Raw genomic sequence first — 21,030 nt, 5'->3', positions numbered from 1 at the left:
TCCGGTGTATGGGGTGAATTTTTAATTCAGAAAAGTGAGTGGAGCAGGCACTTATGTTGGTAACAACAAGATATGAAGTGAGTAGAAAAGTGCCAGAAGACAATGGAGAATAAAAAAATTTTTCGCGGCGGTGGTGGGGTTTGAACCTGCGACCTTATTGGTACGACAACTCCGCCTGGCAGGTGAGAGCGTGGCTCTACCGTGTGAGCTATCCACGAACACAAAAATATTCGTTTCAAACCCAAAGTCATTTCTAGATCCCTCTCTCACCCACTTCTTGAGATCGCCGATTCGTTCGCCACCATCGCGAAGTAATTTTGACCAGCAGTTAAGCTTAATAGCCAATATTCTCATCACAAACATATAACATAGAAACGATTGAGACATTGATATGCTCCGTGTATGGGGTGAATTTTTAATTCAGAAAAGTGAGTGGAGCAGCACTTATGTTGGTAACAACAAGATATGAAGTGAGTAGAAAAGTGCCAGAAGACAATGGAGAATAAAAAATTTTCGCGGCGGTGGTGGGGTTTGAACCTGCGACCTTATTGGTACGACAACTCCGCCTGGCAGGTGAGAGCGTGGCTCTACCGTGTGAGCTATCCACGAACACAAAAATATTCGTTTCAAACCCAAACATTCTAGATCCCTCTCTACCATTTTGAGATCGCGATTCGTTCGCCACCATCGCGAAGTAATTTACCAGCTTACTTAATACCAATATTTTATCCAACATATAACATAGAAACATGAGACATTGTATGCTCGGTGTATGGGGGAATTTTTAATTCAAAAATGATGGACAGCATTATGTGGTAACAACAAATATGAAGTGAGTAGAAAAGTGCCAGAGACAATGAAATAAAAAATTTTCGCGGGTGGTGGGGTTTGAACCTGCGACCTTATTGGTACGACAACTCCGCCTGGCAGTGAGAGCGTGGCTCTACCGTGTGAGCTATCCACGAACACAAAAATATTCGTTTCAAACCAAAGTCATTTCTAGATCCCTCTCTCACCCACTTCTTGAGATCGCCGATTCGTTCGCCACCATCGCGAAGTATTTTGACCAGCAGTTAAGCTTAATAGCCAATATTCTCATCACAAACTATAACATAGAAACGATTAGACATTGAGTATGCTCGGTGTATGGGGTGAATTTTAATTCAGAAAAGTGAGTGGACAGCACTTATGTTGGTACAACAAATATGAATGAGTAGAAAAGTGCCAGAAGACAATGAAAAAAAAATTTTTCGCGCGGGTGGGGTTTGAACCTGCGACCTTATTGGTACGACAACTCGCCTGGCAGGTGAGAGCGTGGCTCTACCGTGTGAGCTACCACGAACACAAAAATATTCGTTTCAACCCAAAGTCATTTCTAGATCCCTCTCTCACCCATCTTGAGATCGCGATGTTCGCCACCATCGCGAAGTAATTTGACCAAGTAAGCTTAATAGCCAATATTTCATCACAACATATAACATAGAAACGTGAACATTGAAGCTCGGTGTTGGGTGAATTTTAATTCGAAAGTGAGTGGAGCAGGCACTATTTGGTAACAACAAGATATGAAGTGAGTAAAAAGTGCAAAGACAATGAAAAAAATTTTTTTTCGCGCGGTGGTGGTTTGAACTGCGACCTATTGGTAGACAACTCGCCTGGCAGGTAGAGCGTGGCTCTACCGTGTGAGCTATCACGAACACAAAATATTCGTTTCAAACCCAAGTCATTTCTAGATCCTCTCTCACCCCTTTTGAGATCGCGATTCGTTCGCCACCATCGCGAAGTAATTTTGACAGCAGTTAGCTTAATAGCCATATTCTCATCACAAATATAACATAGAAACGATTGAGACATGGTATGCTCGGTGTATGGGTGAATTTTAATTCAGAAAGTGATGGAGCAGGCACTTATGTTGGTAACAACAAGATTGAGTGAGTAGAAAAGTGCCAGAAGACAATGGAATAAAAATTTTTTCGCGGCGGTGGTGGGTTGAACTGCGACTATTGGTACAAACTCCGCCTGGCAGGTGAGAGCGTGGCTCTACCGTGTGAGCTATCCACGAACACAAAAATATTCGTTTCAAACCCAAAGTCATTTCTAGATCCCTCTCTCACCCACTTCTTGAGATCGCCGATTCGTTCGCCACCATCGCGAAGTAATTTTGACCAGCAGTTAAGCTTAATAGCCAATATTCTCATCACAAACATATAACATAGAAACGATTGAGACATTGAGTATGCTCCGGTGTATGGGGTGAATTTTTAATTCAGAAAAGTGAGTGGAGCAGGCACTTATGTTGGTAACAACAAGATATGAAGTGAGTAGAAAAGTGCCAGAAGACAATGGAGAATAAAAAATTTTTTCGCGGCGGTGGTGGGGTTTGAACCTGCGACCTTATTGGTACGACAACTCCGCCTGGCAGGTGAGAGCGTGGCTCTACCGTGTGAGCTATCCACGAACACAAAAATATTCGTTTCAAACCCAAACTTGCCAGGCGGAGTTGTCGTACCAATAAGGTCGCAGGTTCAAACCCCACCACCGCCGCGAAAAAAAATTTTATTCTCTATTGTCTTCTGGCACTTTTCTACTCACTTCATATCTTGTTGTTACCAACATAAGTGCCTGCTCCACTCACTAGTCTAATTGATAGTAAGCTGCTAGAAGCTTTGAACTGTAAAACGTAATAAACAAAAATGAATATAACAGCTTCAAAAATAACAAAATAACAAACACAGAACGTTTCAGGCTCAAAACCCTTATTCAACTAACAACTAAAAAAACATTAAGACAGAAATACATTACTAAATTCTAGATCGAAGACAGAGATATTGGAAGAAGAAAATTCTTGGAAAGTTAACAAAAAGAAGCGTTCGACATGTAGCTAAGGAGTTCCAAACTGAACGGAATTTAAAACAACGCATAAAATTTGGTGCGCAGAAAAAGAGCGAAACGCGGGTAAGAATAGGAATAGGTGCAAAATGTATCCGCAGCTATAAATCCAATAGAGATTCAACATGATAACATTATAGAGATTCAAAAGTTTATTTTTAGGCAATTCCCAAGATAACTCATACAAGAATATATAATATTATTGTCATCAACAAGTCAAGTAAGTAAAATCAGTAATAAAGCAAGGCAAATAATGATAGTAATAATGATAGAGCGGTGAAAATAATAATCAAGCATGACGAATCTGGGCTTTTACTATTTGGATATCAACACGGTGACCAATAAGAAATGAGAAGATTCTAGGATACCAGGCAAATTTGTCCCCAAATTATGTGGATTGCCTTTTGAAAAGTGGCCACTTTTGTGCTAGAAAGTTCTCTGCATTCTAATCCCTTCTCTACAATTTACAATCGAATTGAATCACATTTCAGTTGTTTAAAAAAATCTTACCCAAAACAATCCTGTGCTTTTGAATTGTAAATTTCTTGCAATGAATTTTCAATTTTTTTTATAAAGTGGTTGATAAGCAAACATTTGAAACAAAATTCATGCAATACGATCTTTCTCTATTTAGTTTTTGTAACTCCCCTCTCCTCTCTGCTCATCAGTGCCTTTTGGCCTTGCAAAAGTAATGTGAAATTTGCTTTGAGAATTGCAAATGATATCCGCAAAACGGATGATAACAGCAAAAAGAATTCGCTTTTTAAAAAATTGCAAAGCTTTTTACGTTTTGCTTTACTTTGAGAATGTAAATAATTTTTTTGACCTACTATCCAAGTCACTGCTTCTGTTGATCTAAAATTATTTGGCGTTTTTTTTTCTCTCTGTGTTTTTATGTTTGGTTTTCCTCAAGACCTGTTTTAATTTCATTGGAGGTAATATAGACTTTCATTAGTATCAAGAAAATTTATACACGCTGGAAACTGGCTTTTGCTGTTGGTTTACTTATTATGATCGTATCTTAACGCAATTGGTCAAGGCTGAATAACATAGAATTTCTGTCAAATTATCATTCATGTGCTTAGTAATGTAAATGTTGCTGCTCGAAGTTCGAAGAAATAAATAACAATGTGAAACTGAATGTAAGCATCAATTTAATATATGAAAAAATAAAATGGACGTTTCGGGTTTCCCTTTGAAGGAGCAGACTATTTCCTGCCCATCAATACTTTTATTTATTCATCTTAACATCGCCACTAACACATTATCTCATTCGTCTGCAGTGTTTCATTCATCCTGTTTTATTGATAAAGGGGAAACCCGAAACGTCCATTTTATCTGTTTTCGTATATTAAATTGAAGCTTACATTCAATTTACATTGTTTTTTATTTTTGTGTGCTTTGGAATATTTGGTCCTATACAATGTCCTATTACATGAATTTTGTTTAAAGGTTTGCTTATATCAACCACTTTGATCTTTGATGCCACGTCTGTAAACGAATTTCCATTTTTTTTAAATGAATAAAGTATATATTATTATTATCATTATTATTATTATTATTATTATTATTATTATTATTATTATTATTATTATTATTATTATTATTACCAAATAAGAAAAAAGACTAAGCTGTAAAAAAGGTATTTTTTGTTTACTTTCAAACAATGTGCACAATTGTATCAAAGTATAATTGATTTATACTTACATTTGATTCGTTGATAGATACTGACAATAAATTAATCAATATTTGATATATAATTAGATATCAAAACCAATATTTTTAAAACGCGATATAATATGATTTTACCGTGTAGTGTATTTATTTTATTTCAGGATTTGGGGGGATGGCAGAAATTTCTACTCTTGTGTCAATGGTTGCATCTTTGATCTAGACGTAATAGCCCAGCAGGAGGAATCATCTTTGACATTCCAGGCAAATCCATAACTAAAGATTGGAACTGGGATACACGACTCATATTTTTATTTTATATTTGTGCGCATTATGATTTTAGTTATATATTTTAAAAACATTTTTTTTCATTCGTCTTTAGATTTTTAATAGTCTTTGTAAAATTGATCAGATAACATTAAAATTGTTGTATATGCCCATATCATTTTTACGTGATTTCCGCGATTATTAAAAAAGCTACTAATGAGAAATGGTTGTACCCTGTTTGTTATTTATTAATCCACCTAATATATATAATAAAAATCTGCCATGGCAATGGCGTGTATATTTCCGTATATATACTGTTGGTCGTTTTTTTTTTTTGTTTTTTTTTTTGGGGGGGGGGGGGTTCTGGCTTTTTAAAAGTATTTTTTACATTATTTGGAAAACTTTTTCACTGAATAAAAAAAAGAAAGATATATTAAGTGTTTTGGCCATGGTAATAAAATCGGGATGAGCGCCAGATAAATTATTTCTTACATTATCAACCCAGCACATGGAACAAAAATAAGAATGAGCATTTTCCCCAACACTATGAATTAAACCATTGCAGTTTGTCTCAACAGCAAAGATGTAATCAACAATTGAAAAGTAATCCGTTTTTGGTTCGATTTAGTTAAATTAATACATATGTCAACAACAAAAAATCTATGGAAAAGAACATTGAGTCTTTAAAAAAAAAAAGACATTAGCAATTCTCCTGTATTCTGACAGGATCTGTATTTTATAATCAATTTTTAAAAAATTGATAGTAGCCATTTGAGCGTATGTCTTTTGGCAGATATTCATGTGTGAGAACTTTATGATGGTTTAAGATTAGCTACAAGGATAACTTGGATGGCTGGAAGGACACGTTGCCACTCCAATTGAAATAAAAACAACTAACGTTAACTTCTTAGTCAGAAAAAGGGAAAAAAAGAGTCCATGCTCGGTTTCATTCAGAACACGATGTCAGTGTTGATAGCAAGAAGAAATGAATTGAGTAGAGAAGTGTGCGAATTCAATAATAGAGAATAAAAACTTATGCGGTGATTAGGCGTTGAACAACACAAAGCTCTATGGTGAGGCTGAGGACCTAAAGCGGACCACAGACTTCATAGCAGATATCGGACTGCAGCCATAGATGTCCATCAGAGGAACGAAGAAGAAGAAGAAGAAGAACCAAGAATGACATTAAAAGGAAGATGAGCAGCTTGGCTTGTTTGGTGACTAATCGTCGGGAGTAATTTCCCTTTGTTCGCGGGGGGCAACTTTGGTGCTCCCATTCCCATTGTTTGTTTACGGTAACAACATGAATGGATTCGTAACAATTTATTGGTTTCCATATCGAGAGTAATACAAAGCGATGACAATCTTGTGGATCGATCAGTAGTAACAATGCCTGGTACCAGGTTTCTTGCACAGGAAAACCCTTTTGCACATTCTCAGAAGATTTAACAAGATGGGATTTTAGTTCTAGACTCACTAGTCTCCCCTAATCTATTACTATAGACCGCAATAAAATGAAATGATTTCATTCAATTTAAGGTCTAATGATTCAGTAAGCAAAGAAGAGATGAGCTCAAAGGAATACCTTTGTCAAGATTTTTCTATCGATTCCAGATTCCACTACTTTCTGAAAGAGATTAGAAGTTACTGCGATGCAAATCGGCTCGAGTTGCAGTCAATACCTAACCTCTTGCAGACAGAAGTGGAAACGACAGTCATGTGTCGAGTCAAAATTCTTTGCCTAATTCCCGCTGCTCACCTACCGGTATAAATGTCATTTATAAATGTCATGTATACCCTGACAAAGTGTGGCATCCACACCATTCAGGTAAACCGCAAAATATTCGCTTGTTGTGTGTAAATGATAGTAAATTGTGGTAAACATGGATGGCGATGATCTTTTAGCTATTTATGTTGTTCTGTCGCCAAAAAGGAAAAAGAAGAGACGAATTTAGACAAAAAATTGGCTCTTAAAAAGAGCAGCTAGGGCACACAAATCTTTTGCGGGAATTGCTACCCTATCCTGATGATGTTCACACATTCCTTCGGGTGGAACAGGATTCTTATCGGGAACTGCTTGATCTTGTTTGACTAAGAATTGAAAAAGGAACAACCGTGCTTCGGGCACCAATTGATGCCCATCAAAGACTGAGCTGTTTGGCTACTGGTGATACATATCAAGCCCACAAGTTCTCAACTTACATCTTAGCACAAGCATTGAGCAGCATTATCACATATACTTGCAATGCCATTTATGAAGCTCTATCATCATATGAATTCTTGAAGGTAAGCGCTTTTATTTTTTCATTCAATACACATAACATTATGCCGTAAACCGACTTTTGTTTTATCCAATAAAACTCTGACATTGTACTTGTAATACCTACTTATTTATTATTTATACAAGCGATGACAGTAATTGCAATGTAAAAAAATCCCAGGAATATGCTTATTTACAAAGGGTTTAAGGCCAAGGAGGATTCAGAATTATAATACAACAGCTGAATTGCAAGTGGATTCGCGTAGATAGTTTTATAATACACATTCAAAAATGAGAACAATGAAGAAGAACATATAATAATATGTTTCTTTGAAGAAGACAATTAAAATAGGTTTATTTTAGTTTGATTTAAAAAAAAATCAAAATGAATAAATTGATTCAGCAATAAAGTGTAACAATAGTAGCCTCAACTAGATCACCTTTCAAAATCATAACTAAACAAACTACAACAAAGAAACAAAATAACTGCAACAACAGGTGATTTGTTGAAATTAGAATAAGACAATAACAATCGCAGCGTTTATGGTTGTAAAGTGTGCTACTCGTGATGGAGTTGATTGTGGTGGTGGCGGTGGTGGTGATGATGATGATGATGATGATGATGATGATGACGATGATGATGATGATGATGATGATGATGATGTTGATGATGGTAAAGCTTTTTAGTATTATTGATATTTTTAAACTAGAACTGGGCTAACGCATGTACTTTAAAGGAAATCAATTAATTATAGGCAACTTTGTACCCTGTGTTAATTATTGTGTATTCGCATAATTCCAATCATGTATAAACAGTTTTGTGAAAGCAATAAAGTCAGTAAGTTATAGTTATATGAGCGATAAACCTCTAGGTTAACTTGTCAAGGAAATGCACTTGAGGAGTTCGAATGCATGTAGGTTGATATACCACTCTTGTTTGCCGACTCAAATTTCCGAGCTCTGCATCAAGCACGACATCGTGGCATAATCGCTCCGCTAAAACTCTCTGTTCGTAAGGGAGATTTCTCAGCTTATGGGCCATGAGTTTACCAAAAGCGTCAAACTGATCCTCTTTTGTTGTAGGACTCAGCAACCTCTGTCTCGCGATTTTCAAGAGTTCATCTTCCTCAGATTTTCTTTTGGAACCTGCTCTATCCCATGGTATGTTGGAATGTCCAGTTCTAGGGTCATTTCTTGCTTCTCTTGGTTCCGGCGTTGGTTTTGGTGTCGATGTTGTTGTATGTGCCGTCCCCGAGCAAGCAAAATCAAGATTCTCGGACATATCATCGCTCGATTCAGTAACAGAAGTCTGGTCGGCAGAAAGAAAAAAAGAAAACGAATTGTCATATTAAAGGTACTGAAATTTAAAATACAGTCTCAAAAATAATGTAGAAATGATATATAATTTATATACTAATTGCGTCCTCAGTTCCTACCTCAGTGTGGAGGAGTCGATGAATACATCGTCCAAGTCTTTGAGATGAAATGACAATTCCCCAATTGTTTAGGAGCTGTAGGTGGGAAACGTGTTGCAATCTCACCACCATTATGGACCAAGGGGTTTAACAGCAAAGTCTTAATGGCTATAGCTAATTCTAATTATGAACTTGTGTAGGTGAATTTTGGAACCATTGGACGTGTGTCTGATGATGGTGGTGTGATTGAACAGATTAGTGTTTATCTATAATTGAAATAGGGTAAGTTACATTTGCCAAAAGATAAACAACACAAATGGACTTCCCTAAGTTTTCAAATCTTATAGTAGTAGTAGTAGTAGTAGTAGTAGTAGTAGTAGTAGTAGTAGTAGTAGTAGTAGTAGTAGTAGTAGTAGTAGTAGTATCGTTCGGCTACGCTTCTATGTTCAAGGTATCAATCCAGGTTCGGAAGTCATCATCACATTTGTTGATAGTTTCAAATCCCCCTTCCACTTTTGTCTCTGGGCAATCTAGTACGAGGTGGTTTGCATCTTGTAGTGCTTGGTTGCACTTTGGGCATGTTGGTGATTCTTGGAGCCCCCATTTGTGCATGTTGGCAGCTGTTCTTGTATGTTTTGACCGTAGTCTATTTGCAGCTCCCCAGTATTTTCTTGGTTGATCCTGTAGACCTGGGAGACTTTTACATGGATCTTCAATTAGTTCCTCTCCTGTTGGCTTATTTCTTTTCCATTCCTCGCATCAGGCTTCTTGTGTGTTGTAGTTTTCTTTCTTTGATAGGTAGAAAGGTGAACGAGATTTTAGTCTTGATGTTGGGGGCGCAGTTTTGTATATGGTTTGCAGAGGAGTTCCATCTTCTTCAGCTCTGTATATTCATTTCTGTGTTGCATCCTCTCTCCTCAAGTGGGGTGGTGCTATAGCGCTCATGACTGGCAGCCATTGTGTTGGGGTTGATTTCAGGCATCCAGTTACTATTCGCATCGAGTCCCTTAGTTTCACATAAACAAGGTTTGTATGGGCACTTCTGTCCAAACAGGAGCACAATATTCTGCCACACTGTAGCAAAGGGCCAGGGCTGATGTTCTGAGAAGAGTTTGCGATGCTCCCCATATTATTCCTGCCAGTTTTCTGAGTAGACAATTTCGTTTCCGCATCTTTCTTGCTGTACCCTCAAGATGGGTTCTATAGGTCAGCCGTCTATCCAGTGTCACTCCGAGGTATTTTGGTTTTTGATCAGTTGGTAGTGTTGTGTCATCAATCTTGATCATCAGTTTTCGTTGTGATTCCCTGTTGTTAAGATGAAATGCAGTTACAACTGTTTTTGTCGTATTAATTTTTAAATACCATCTGTCAAAATACCTTTTCATGGCCGTAGTGTCTTTGCTAAGACTTGTTTCTATATCTTCCCAGTTTCTTGATTGGTATGCTAAGGCCCAGTCATCTGCATATCCTAGTTTTGTGGAAGTTGTTTGAGGCATGTCGCTTATGTAGACGTTAAACAATGCTGGTGCTAAGACTGAGCCTTGTGGTACTCCATTTTTTATTCTTCTGACTTTGCTGGTGTTGCCACCAAGTACGACATGGAAATTCCTAGGTCCTGTCATGCATGAGAGCAGTTTCAAGAATTTTCTGCATGGGATTATTTTTGCAAGTTTCAGCATCAAGCCACACTGTGCCATACGCAGCAGAGAGATCAATAAACACTGTGCATGTTTTGAATTTCTTTTCAAATCCATTTTCAATTAAGAGGTGAGGGCAAGGACCTGCTCGGTTGTGCATCTATTTCGTTGAAACCCTGCTTGTTCAATTGGGATTATAGGATTCAAGTAAGGGGTTATTCTTGTTAATATTATTTTTTCTAGTAGTTTGTAGAGGCAACACAGTAGAGTGATGGGTCTATAGCTAGATGGCTCTGTTGCTGGTTTTCCTGGTTTGAGGATTGCTATAACTCTAGCATGTTTCCATGTTTGTGGGTATCTTCCTTTGTCAAGTATGTCAGACATTACGGCAGCCAACCAGTTCTTTGCGTTGTGTCCAAGGTGTGTTATCATATCTGGACATATGCCATCGATCCCTGCTGCTTTCCCATTCTTCATACTTTTGATACCTTCATGTATTTCTTCGTGACTGATTGGGAAGGTCCACATTGAGCCAGATGATGAGAGAGAGTCGAGATTTTTTCTGTATTCCTTGCGGATATTTCTTTCGAACATCTGATCTGGAACGTGTTGTCCGCGTTGCTTAATTTCTTGTGCCACAATATCTGCGGACACGAATGGAGCGGTTTTGGTTCCGTTGTTTTCAGGGTTAAGTTTCCTAATCAGTTGCCAAACATGTCGACTCGAGTGTCTCATATCCAAGTTTTCTACTGTGTCAATCCATCTTTGTCTTCTGTCCTCTTGAAGGGTATTTAATAGCTGTTCTGCTACATCCTGGTCTTGGGTTTTTTTTCATATTGTTCGAGAAGTTTTTCACTCGCATCTGACCAGCATGGAATGTGCCACTGTCTGACTCCTCTTGGGATGTATTTTTTAGCACTTGTCAGTATCAGTTTGCTAAATCTCTGTATGTTATCAGCCGATGATGGAATTCTTGGACATACTTTCTCTATGTATTTCAAATCTTATGAAGCGTTTGCATTACGTCCTGACTTCTTAAAGTCGTACAATGTGCGGGTTTTAGATGACAAAAACGGGGTTTCAACTACAGACTTTCGCGAGCTAGATGAATCGTAGAAAACGTTTTGGGGATTTCAGTTGTAAAATGTGGGGTTCTAGGTTCTGTAATTAAACTCAAACCCGAAAATATTGACTCTGTAGTTTTAACCTGCTGTGCTCTCCACAATTTTTTGAGAACTCCCACCCCCCCCACCCCCCCCCCCCCCAAAAAAAATAAAAAGATACACCATTTGAGCAACTGGATCATGAAGAAAAACCTCCACTCATAATATTCTAGATGGACTCAGAATACAAGGTCCAAATGTAAGAATTCAACACAAAAAGCAAAAGTTGTCCAAGTCAGATTCACTGTTTACGTGAACACGACTGACAGGGTTTTGTTTGCAAGATAAATACGCACTCGGCCATAATTGATTCAACTGACTTGATGTAAGATACTACCGTATTGAAAGATAAAATGAAAATTACAGAGTTGAGACACACACACATACACACACACACACACACACACACACACATTATTGTTTTATTATTATTATTATTATTATCATTATTATTATTATTATTATTATTATCATCATCATCACCATCATCAGTATCATCATCGTCATCATCATCATCATCATCATCATCATCATCATCATCATCATCATCATTATTATTATTATTATTATTATTATTATTTTTATTGTTGTTGTTATTATTATTATTATTATTATTATTATTATTATTATTATTATTATTATTATTATTATTATTATTATTATTACTTCTATTATTATTATTATTATTATTATTATTATTATTATTATTATTATTTATTATTATTACTTCTATTATTATTATTATTATTATTATTATTATTATTATTATTATTATTATTATTATTATTATTATTAATATTATTATTATTATTATTATTATTATTATTATTATTATTATTATTATCATTAGCACTACAATTATTATTACAATAATCATTCTTACCACTATTATTACTTCTATTATTATTATTATTACTTTTTCAAACCCCACCACCGCCGCGAAAAAATTTTTTATTCTCTATTGTCTTCTGGCACTTTTCTACTCACTTCATATCTTGTTGTTACCAACATAAGTGCCTGCTCCAATCACTTTTCTGAATTAAAAATTCACCCCATACACAGGAGCATACTCAATGTCTCAATCGTTTCTATGTTATATGTTTGTGATGAGAATATTGGCTATTAAGCTTAACTGCTGGTCAAAATTACTTCGCGATGGTGGTGAACGAATCGGCGATCTCAAGAAGTGGGTGAGAGAGGGATCTAGAAATGACTTTGGGTTTGAAACGAATATTTTGTGTTCGTGGATAGCTCACACGGTAGAGCCACGCTCTCACCTGCCAGGCGGAGTTGTCGTACCAATAAGGTCGCAGGTTCAAACCCCACCACCGCCGCGAAAAAAATTTTTATTCTCTATTGTCTTCTGGCACTTTTCTACTCACTTCATATCTTGTTGTTACCAACATAAGTGCCTGCAACATAAGTGCCTGCTCCAATCACTTTTCTGAATTAAAAATTCACCCCATACACCGGAGCATACTCAATGTCTCAATCGTTTCTATGTTATATGTTTGTGATGAGAATATTGTCTATTAAGCTTAACTGCTGGTCAAAATTACTTCGCGATGGTGGTGAACGAATCGGCGATCTCAAGAAGTGGGTGAGAGAGGGATCTAGAAATGACTTTGGGTTTGAAACGAATATTTTGTGTTCGTGGATAGAGCCACGGTAGAGCCACGCTCTCACCTGCCAGGCGGAGTTGTCGTACCAATAAGGTCGCAGGTTCAAACCCCACCACCGCCGCGAAAAAATTTTTTATTCTCTATTGTCTTCTGGCACCAATGTTTATATTATACTATTATTATTATTATTATTATTATTATTATTATTATTATTATTATTATTATTATTATTATTATTATTATTATTATTATTATTATTATTATTTCTACTTACTATTATTATTATTGTTGTTGTTGTAATCGTCATCATCATCATTATTATGATTATGATTTTTAAATCAAGTAGTAGGAGTTATTTAATCAGTTATCGATTTATTACGAATATCTTTTATGTGTTATAATCTCGTTGTTGTTTTTCATTGATGAGCTCTTCTATTGTTCATTACTTTTTAAAATCTTGCTTTTTTCTGTTTGTCATATTTGTTGTTGTTGTTGTTCTTGTTGTTGTTTTTGTTTGTTTGTTTGTTTGTTTTGTCATCTAAGACAATCCCGATTCATTATAAATATGTGGCCAGACTTTCTGCCATTTTTAATTGAATGATGTACTTCCGTGAATTCATTGCAGTATTATATTAAAATTTACGTGATAATAATAATAATAATAATAATAATAATATAATAATAATAATAATAATAATAATAATAATAATAATAATAATAAATAATAGTAATAATAATAATAATAATATAATAATAATAATAATAATAATAATAATAATAATAATAATAATAATAATAATAATAATAATAATAATAATAATATAATAATAGACGTCTAATAATAATAATAATAATAATAATAATAATAATAATAATAATAATATAATAATAATAATAATAATAATAAACAATAATAATAATAACAGATACTGAATATTAGACTACAATTGACATCTATTTACTGAATACACGTGGTATTTTTAGGGGTGTTTCTTTGTTTACGAAACCTGAAAGCTGCCGAAACACGCCGAAACCTGACAAAGTTAGGGGAAGCAGGCAGCAGTGGGGAGTGAACGTGGGACTCAGGGAAGTGTACACCATTGGGGAGTGAACCTGGGACTGGGTTTCGTAACAAAAAAGCAATTATATTTTTACGAAACCCAACAATATCCAACAAAGATATGGAAAGAAAGTAGGCAACAGTGGGGGAGTGAACCTGAGACTCAGGGAAGTGTACACTATTGGGGAATAAACCTAAGTCTATGGTTTTTCGGTGAGTTTTGGCGGGTTTCACAAAAAAGTAATTGCTTATATATGAAACTCGCTGAAATTCGCCTAAACCTAGAGTCTCAGGTTCACTCCCTACTGGTGTACACTTCCCTGAGTCTCAGGTTCAGTCCCCATTATTTGCTTACTTTCCATAACTTTGCCCCAATTTGTTGGCATTTGGCGCATTTCGTAAACAAAAAGTAATTGCTTTTTTAAAATAACAAAATCCGCCGAAACCCAGTCCCAGGTTCACTCCCCACTGGTGTACACTTCCCCGAATCTCAGGTTCACTCCCCACTGTTGCCTACTACTCATAACTTTCTTGGATATTGCAAGGTTTCGTCGGGTTTTGTAAAAAAAGTAATTGATTTTATATGAAACTAGCTGAAGCTCGCCGAAAACCATAGTCTCAGGTTCACTCCCCACTGGTGTACACTTCACTGAGTCCCAGGTTCACTCCCCACGCGTTGCCTACTTTCCACTTCTTTGCCGCATATTGTCGGGTTTCGTACAAAAGTAATCCCCCCCCCCCTCCCCAATTTGTTATTGCTTTTTTATAAAACCCAGAGTCCCAGGTTCACTCCCCACTGGTGTACACTTCCCTGAATCTCAGGTTCACCCCCTCCTCCCCCCCCCCCCCCCCCCCCCCCAGCCTCTACACACACACACACACGCTGCTGCCTACGTCCCATAACTTTGTCGGATATTGCCAGGTGTCGTCCGGCTTTTTATTACGAAACCCGCTGAAACCCAGTCCCAGGTTCACTCCCTACTGTTGTACACTTCTCTGAGTCCGAGATTCACTCCCACAGCTGCACTCTTCCCATAACTTTGTCAGGTTTCGGGAAAAAAAAAACACCGTATTATAGTGCAAAACCACTATTCAGTGTCAGATACTGAATAGAGCAGTAAAGTTAGGTGCCCAAACGTAAACAATAACAAGTTGCTAGTGATTTCCGTTAGGGACCGGAATAATTTACGCACAATATAGGTCTCCCAATTTTGTAGTTTGAGTTGTAGGCAATACACTTTCAGTATTGAAAATATGTTTACATAAAATCTAACAGTTGCAGAAATAATAATATAAGGCTAAATTATTATGAAAATCAGGCTCCGAATAATTCTCGTTTTGTTCACACCAGCGCAATAATTTGCTCTGGTCTAAAAATAGATAGACTGTAACTTTTGATAAATTTTAGAAAATTTTACCTTTTGTTCCATAAAATATCCATATCTAGACATTATTTGATGCATGATCGAGTATTTATGAATATGTGTTTCTTTTGCCACCTAACAGCCAAATTTTAAAGGTTATTTTTTTCTATTATTTACATTGGAACGTGAGCTGTCAAGACAGGAACATGTGGTTTGCCACGTGCTTCTCGACCTTTGTTTACGTTTGGGGCACCTAACTTTACTGCTCTATAGTGCAAAACCACTATTCAGTATCAGATACTGAATAGTACAAAACCACTATTCAGTATCAGATACTGAATAGTGCAAAACCACTATTCAGTATCAGATACTGAATAGTGCAAAACCACTATTCAGTATCAGATACTGAATAGTGCTAGCCAATAAAAAATGATTACAAAGAATGCGTGAAAGAAAAAAAGTGAAAACTTGACCTCAGATATAAACATAGATGAGTACAGGAATCAAGTATCGAACTGCATCACAGAATCTGCAAGAGAAACTATTCCATCTGTAAAAAAACACGAACCAAAACATAAGTGGATGGATGACAAGATCTTGAAACTGATGAATGAAAGACGAAAACTAGAACGCAACAGCAACGAATATAAAGAAGCTAATAAGATTATAAAACGTGAGTGTAAGAGAGCAAAGGAAGATTATATTGAACATGAATGTCACAGAATTGAAAGACTAAAAAAATCTAACACCAAACAACTCAACCAGTCAATACAAGATCTAAGTGGAAAACGACCAGCCGTGGCAAGAAAATGCGTTAAATACGCAAACAGTAATATACTTATCGACAACAATGTTTTTTGTTTGCTTGTTTGTTTGTTTGTTTTTGTCTATTTAGCTTTTTCTTTTTCTTTAAAAAAAATAAATCAAAAGATCTTTGTTGTTTGTTGGACAGGATGGGTAGGGGTTTAAATGGTGGTATGATATCAGGATAGCATCATGTGGACATGTCATAGGGATGGCGTGATTTAATTTAATGGGGTGATTGTCATGATCGAGCTTTGTTATTTTAAATTAATAGAGATGGGGAACGGGTGATCGGCGTATTATCTTTTTAAATACCCAATCATTATTTCGTACATTATATTTACTAATAAAGCATAACTGGGAGAAAATAAGCTTGAAGTTCAGTCGCATCGTGACTTTAGAAATTGACAATTATTTAGCAGCTGTGATATTTATGGATGCTCGAAATTATAGAGTCCAATGTCAATACAACCCTATTAACAGTAAATTGAAATATTGATTTTGTAGTTAAAAACACAATAATTCTTTCTAATCCACGAAACAAACTATACATCATTTACATGACGTGTTTTTGATTGCTTGAAAGTACTTCTCCATCTCCCTTGAACTCTGAACTAACATCAGAGGTTTGATCATCTTGAGACTAAAGAATAAGAGGGCGCGCTTATTTCTGAAGTTGACATCAGAGGTTAGATCAGCGGATTGGCAAAAACGCTACCTCAGAGGTTTGATCAACGGGCCATCGATATCTTATTTAGCAACATTGTGTCACTTGTGACATTAGACCGATGACACCATTACTTATGTCATAAGCAATACCAAATTGCAATTTCGACAATATATCATTAATTTCAGTCAAACCAGTGTAATAACCTCAGGTAAATATGGAATTTAATAATATTTCAGAAACCAAAGACTTCAAAAATAGAAATATACATGGAAAATAGAGCATCTAAATGTGACTTGTGACATAATAAGACCGGTGACACCATTACTTATACTTATGTACAAGCAACACCAAATCACACTTTCGTCCATACTATATCATTATATTCAGTCAAAAAAGCATAATAACCGCAAATCAGATGACCATCCAAGCCAACAGTCAATTATGCTAAAATGAAATTAAATAATATGTGAAGAAACTAAATACTTTCAAATTGGAAATATACTTAGAAATTAGTAATACCATTGTTGCTATTACTTGGGTCAAAATCGGCACTAGAACGCAATTTTGCCTCAATAAATCAAGAATAGCAACTGAACAAATGCAATACAGTTTGTTAAAATGGAATTCAATGACATTTGAAGCTTTGAAGAACATGATAACAGAAATATATTAGAAACTTCAAACTTTAAGTGTCAACTGTGACATTTTAACCAATGACAACAATGGTCACAAAAAGTACCAGAAGTCACACAAACTCTAGATAAATATCAGCCATGGTAATGAATTCATGTAACCAGACGATAACAGCACCCTACTGCTCAAATCTGCTTGTTTGTAGTAATTTAGTGTGTTAATAGTAAAACAAATCAAATTTCTTGACAACCCTTCTATTTATCTGGATTCGTCAAAAGCTAGAGTTTTGTCTTTTTCTTGATTCATACAACCCTGAAACATAAAAAATTAGAATTACAAGGAAATGATTAATTGTGTCAAAATCACAGTCTCAGATGAGATGTCATAATATCATATTTGTAAATAGAATAACAGATGAAAACATAATTTGTTGGTGGCACTTTGTAATATCCTATTTCAAGTGTTGCTTGTGACAATGTAAAATAGCGATGACACCAAAGTTCAACTTACCTTTTCTGTCTGGAGCCACGCTGGAAAGGCAACTGAAAGTGCTGCACTTCAAAGGCTGGTAAGAAGGGTTTATCAAAATTGCGAATCGCCATTTAACGAAACAAACTTCCACGTGTTCACGCATGCCGTGTTGCTTGTGACAAATGACACCAAAACCAATAAGCCTCGATATCGGCAAAACGGAATACATTTACTCCAAGATTTGAGTTCAGAAGGAAAATCTATGCTTTTTTCTCATAATAAAACATTTTATAACCATTAAATATGAGCTTTAAAGTCGTGTCGAGTCTTAGTATTGTGCTGTGTTTGATGACACCAAAGGTCACAAGCAATACCAACTTTTTAAGAACTCTATATGAAACTTAATCAGATATGTAATATACTGCAATTGCGTTTAAAAGTAAATTTTGACTTTATACTATTAGTCAAATTTCAATCATGTGAGCTAAAACATCACATTTAATTTTTACATGCTTTCTAAAAAGGTGATGCGTTGACCTCGTTTTAAGCACATGCCAAACAGCATTCAAATTTCACTTTTAAGTTGTTTATTTCATATCCTGTTGAACAGAGTATGTTGAGCTATCTCATTTTATCTCTTCTTCATATTATCAATTGATTACAAGCATTAACCCAATGAAAACCGCCCATAATTAAGTAAAAATCAAATTTTCTTAACACTTCGGGCACCTTTTGACCTTGGCTCATATATATATATATATATATATATATATATATATATATATATATATATATATATATATATATATATATGAAGTAATAAAATAAAAACCACGAAATAAAAATGCTCGACTTTGATAAAGGAGCGGTAATTATAGTCTATATAAATAAAATAGAATTATTGTTGACTTCTACTATCTACCGGAAGTGTTATCGTGCGTGTTTGGAGAGAGAGAGAGAGAGAGAGAGAGAGAGAGAGAGAGAGAGAGAGAGAAGGAGAAAAAAACAGTAGAAAGCATAGAGATAGAGAGAGAGATACCGAGAAGGAGGGGGGGGGGGGCAGTAGAAAGCAGATAGCTAGATATAGAAAGAAGGGGGGAGAGATAAATAACAGATAGATAGATAGATAGATAGATAGATAGATAGATAGATAGATAGATAGATAGATAGATAGATAGATAGATAGATAGATAGATAGATAGATAGATAGTGAAGGTGAGAACAAATCAGAGAAGAAAAAAAAAAAAAAAAAAAGAAGAGAGAGAGAGAGAGAGAGAGAGAGAGAGAGAGAGAGAGAGCAGAGAAATTAAACATTTTCAACTTACCCCGTCTTCAACTGTGTCTTGCTTTAATGTTGTGTCTTGAACAAGGCATCCGCTTCTCTCTAAAGACGAACTCGTTTCCCGTGTTTGCTCTTGGTCTTGAAGGAAAATCATATCATTATAATACCAAAGCTTTGGCCTGTGCACTTCATCAGCTCCGCTACCGGATAAGGATGTCGCTTGTACTTTTCTTAATTCTTTCCGGAAATTTGATCTAATAGTATTAATCTTTCTCAAGATAAATTCCTTTGTTGCATCTCCATCGAAAGTCCTTGCAAATTCCAATAATCTATCGTAAGCTCGCTGTTTCATTAATCGGTTACTGTATGAAGCGGACTTTATTTTCCATAGGCATTCCTCTGACCGATAAAGTTTAATAAATTCAAGAAGGTGTGAGTGTGACCATGAAGCCATGTTGAACAAGAGAAATCCTACTTTTTCAGTCAAACTACACACTAAATTAATGCAACAAATACGTTTAAAAAGTATTTTGGTTAATAAGCATTAAATCGAGACGTATAGGCTACGCGTAGACTTTGTTAATTTGGATCTGTTGAGTTCAAATATTTATCTTTAAGATCGGAGTGATATATTTTTTTTATATTGATGGGTTAAAAAGTTTGCTTTCTGGCTAAAACAGATCGAAGGAAAGCCGCCCTCCGTTGGCAAGCCCATTTATTAACACGTAGCCAACATAATGTCAAATATTTAGCTGCCTCCTGTCGACATGACATTTACGACGGCCCATAGAGAATACAGGTTACGGCCGACTCCTATTCATACAACCAGAGAGCTCTCTCTTCCCTCCCGCTCTCCACATGACAACAATGCATTTCATTGCGTATCAGCCGAAAAATTGTGTGTCACGAAATAGGCGCGGATCACTGAATCAGGGTTGCCAGTTTGGCATTTTAAATGCCAGATTCCAAAAATCTGGCATTTTTGAAAACCGTTTGGCATTAGAAAAATCATTTGGCATTTGGCATTTTCATTTGGCATTTTCTTTTCTTGTATATTATACATCAAATGACACCTTTTTCTTAATTATTTCTAAACGCGTAAAAACAAATCTCTTCACATCGGAAAACTTTGCTATTAAAACTCACACCCTGAACTAGCCCTGCCTCCCTCAGATATTCACTCAAATTCAGCCCTCGACAAGTATCCTAGTAAGTTTTCTGGGAATCTCCTGCAAAACTCGTGTATATTTGCGTCATGGTCGCCTGTTAACTTTTAACTCTGTTCGTTAGCGTGGTCTGATTTTACAGCATCCAATGATTTCACTCCTTTTTGGAATTCCCAAAAGTCTGCAGATCTTTCATGTTAATGTATTTCTTTTTCATTCTTAAAATCCAACCGTGGTGTAGTGGTTTAGCACTCCACTTAGTAGTCAGTAGGTAAAAAATTACCCCAACAGGAAATTTAGTATAATTCAAAAAAAAAAAAAAAAAAAAAAAAAGAAAAAAAAAAAAAAAAAGAAAAAAAAGAAAAGAAAAGACGCAAGCCACCAGGATATGATAGTAAATTGTCTATCAAAAGTGAGTAGTTTTTCTTAGTGGGGGTGGGAGTCAACAGACTTTGGCATTTTTTTGAGTGTTTTGGCATTTTTTGAGTCTTCCCCTGGCATTTTGTTGAAAAATAATCTGGCAACCCTGCACTGAATGTGTGTTTCGTCTGCTAGAGATCGGCTGCTCTTTTTCTTTACTATCGGCTCAGGCTTTATGTGCAAAATCGTATAGATTAGTATGATTCTCTAGATCAGGTTACGATAACTTTGTAAGA

At 35.8% G+C, this 21,030-nt stretch overlaps 2 protein-coding genes across 9 annotated transcripts in view; one reads left to right on the top strand and one right to left on the bottom strand.

Moving 5' to 3' along the window:
* LOC144964211 (phosphopantothenoylcysteine decarboxylase-like) overlaps positions 1-5,054 on the top strand; it is a 28,768-nt gene extending 23,714 nt beyond the window's left edge. For all 8 annotated transcript variants that reach the window (XM_078898216.1, XM_078898215.1, XM_078898217.1 and 5 more), the window contains one exon: positions 4,725-5,054. In XM_078898216.1, the coding sequence (XP_078754342.1) occupies positions 4,725-4,783 (59 nt within the window). In that variant the 3' untranslated portion in view covers positions 4,784-5,054. The remainder of the gene's footprint in view (positions 1-4,724) is intronic.
* Positions 5,055-5,151: 97 nt separating this feature from the next.
* Positions 5,152-19,933, bottom strand: LOC144964210 (uncharacterized). Its single transcript, XM_078898213.1, has 2 exons — positions 19,252-19,933; positions 5,152-8,396 (listed from the first exon to the last, which is right to left on the bottom strand). The coding sequence occupies exons 1-2, from the start codon at positions 19,660-19,662 to the stop codon at positions 7,956-7,958; spliced, it is 852 nt and encodes a 283-aa protein (XP_078754339.1). The 5' UTR covers positions 19,663-19,933; the 3' UTR covers positions 5,152-7,955.
* Positions 19,934-21,030: the final 1,097 nt, after the last annotated feature.

This window comes from Berghia stephanieae, chromosome 2, assembly GCF_034508935.2.
Source record: "Berghia stephanieae isolate SIO BIC M18660-M18661 chromosome 2, UCSD_Bste_1.3, whole genome shotgun sequence".
In the NCBI taxonomy this organism is placed as follows: Eukaryota; Metazoa; Mollusca; class Gastropoda; order Nudibranchia; family Aeolidiidae; genus Berghia; species Berghia stephanieae.
This window is presented reverse-complemented; position numbering and strand designations above follow the sequence as displayed.

What these genes read in the sequence shown, in the direction of transcription:
- LOC144964210 (XM_078898213.1), bottom strand. Translation starts at nt 19,662, where the DNA reads ATGGCTTCATGGTCACACTCACACCTTCTTGAATTTATTAAACTTTAT. An exon ending in AAGACACAGTTGAAGACGGG is followed by an intron (nt 8,397 to 19,251) that starts GTAAGTTGAAAA and finishes TCTGCCGACCAG; the next exon opens with ACTTCTGTTACTGAATCGAG.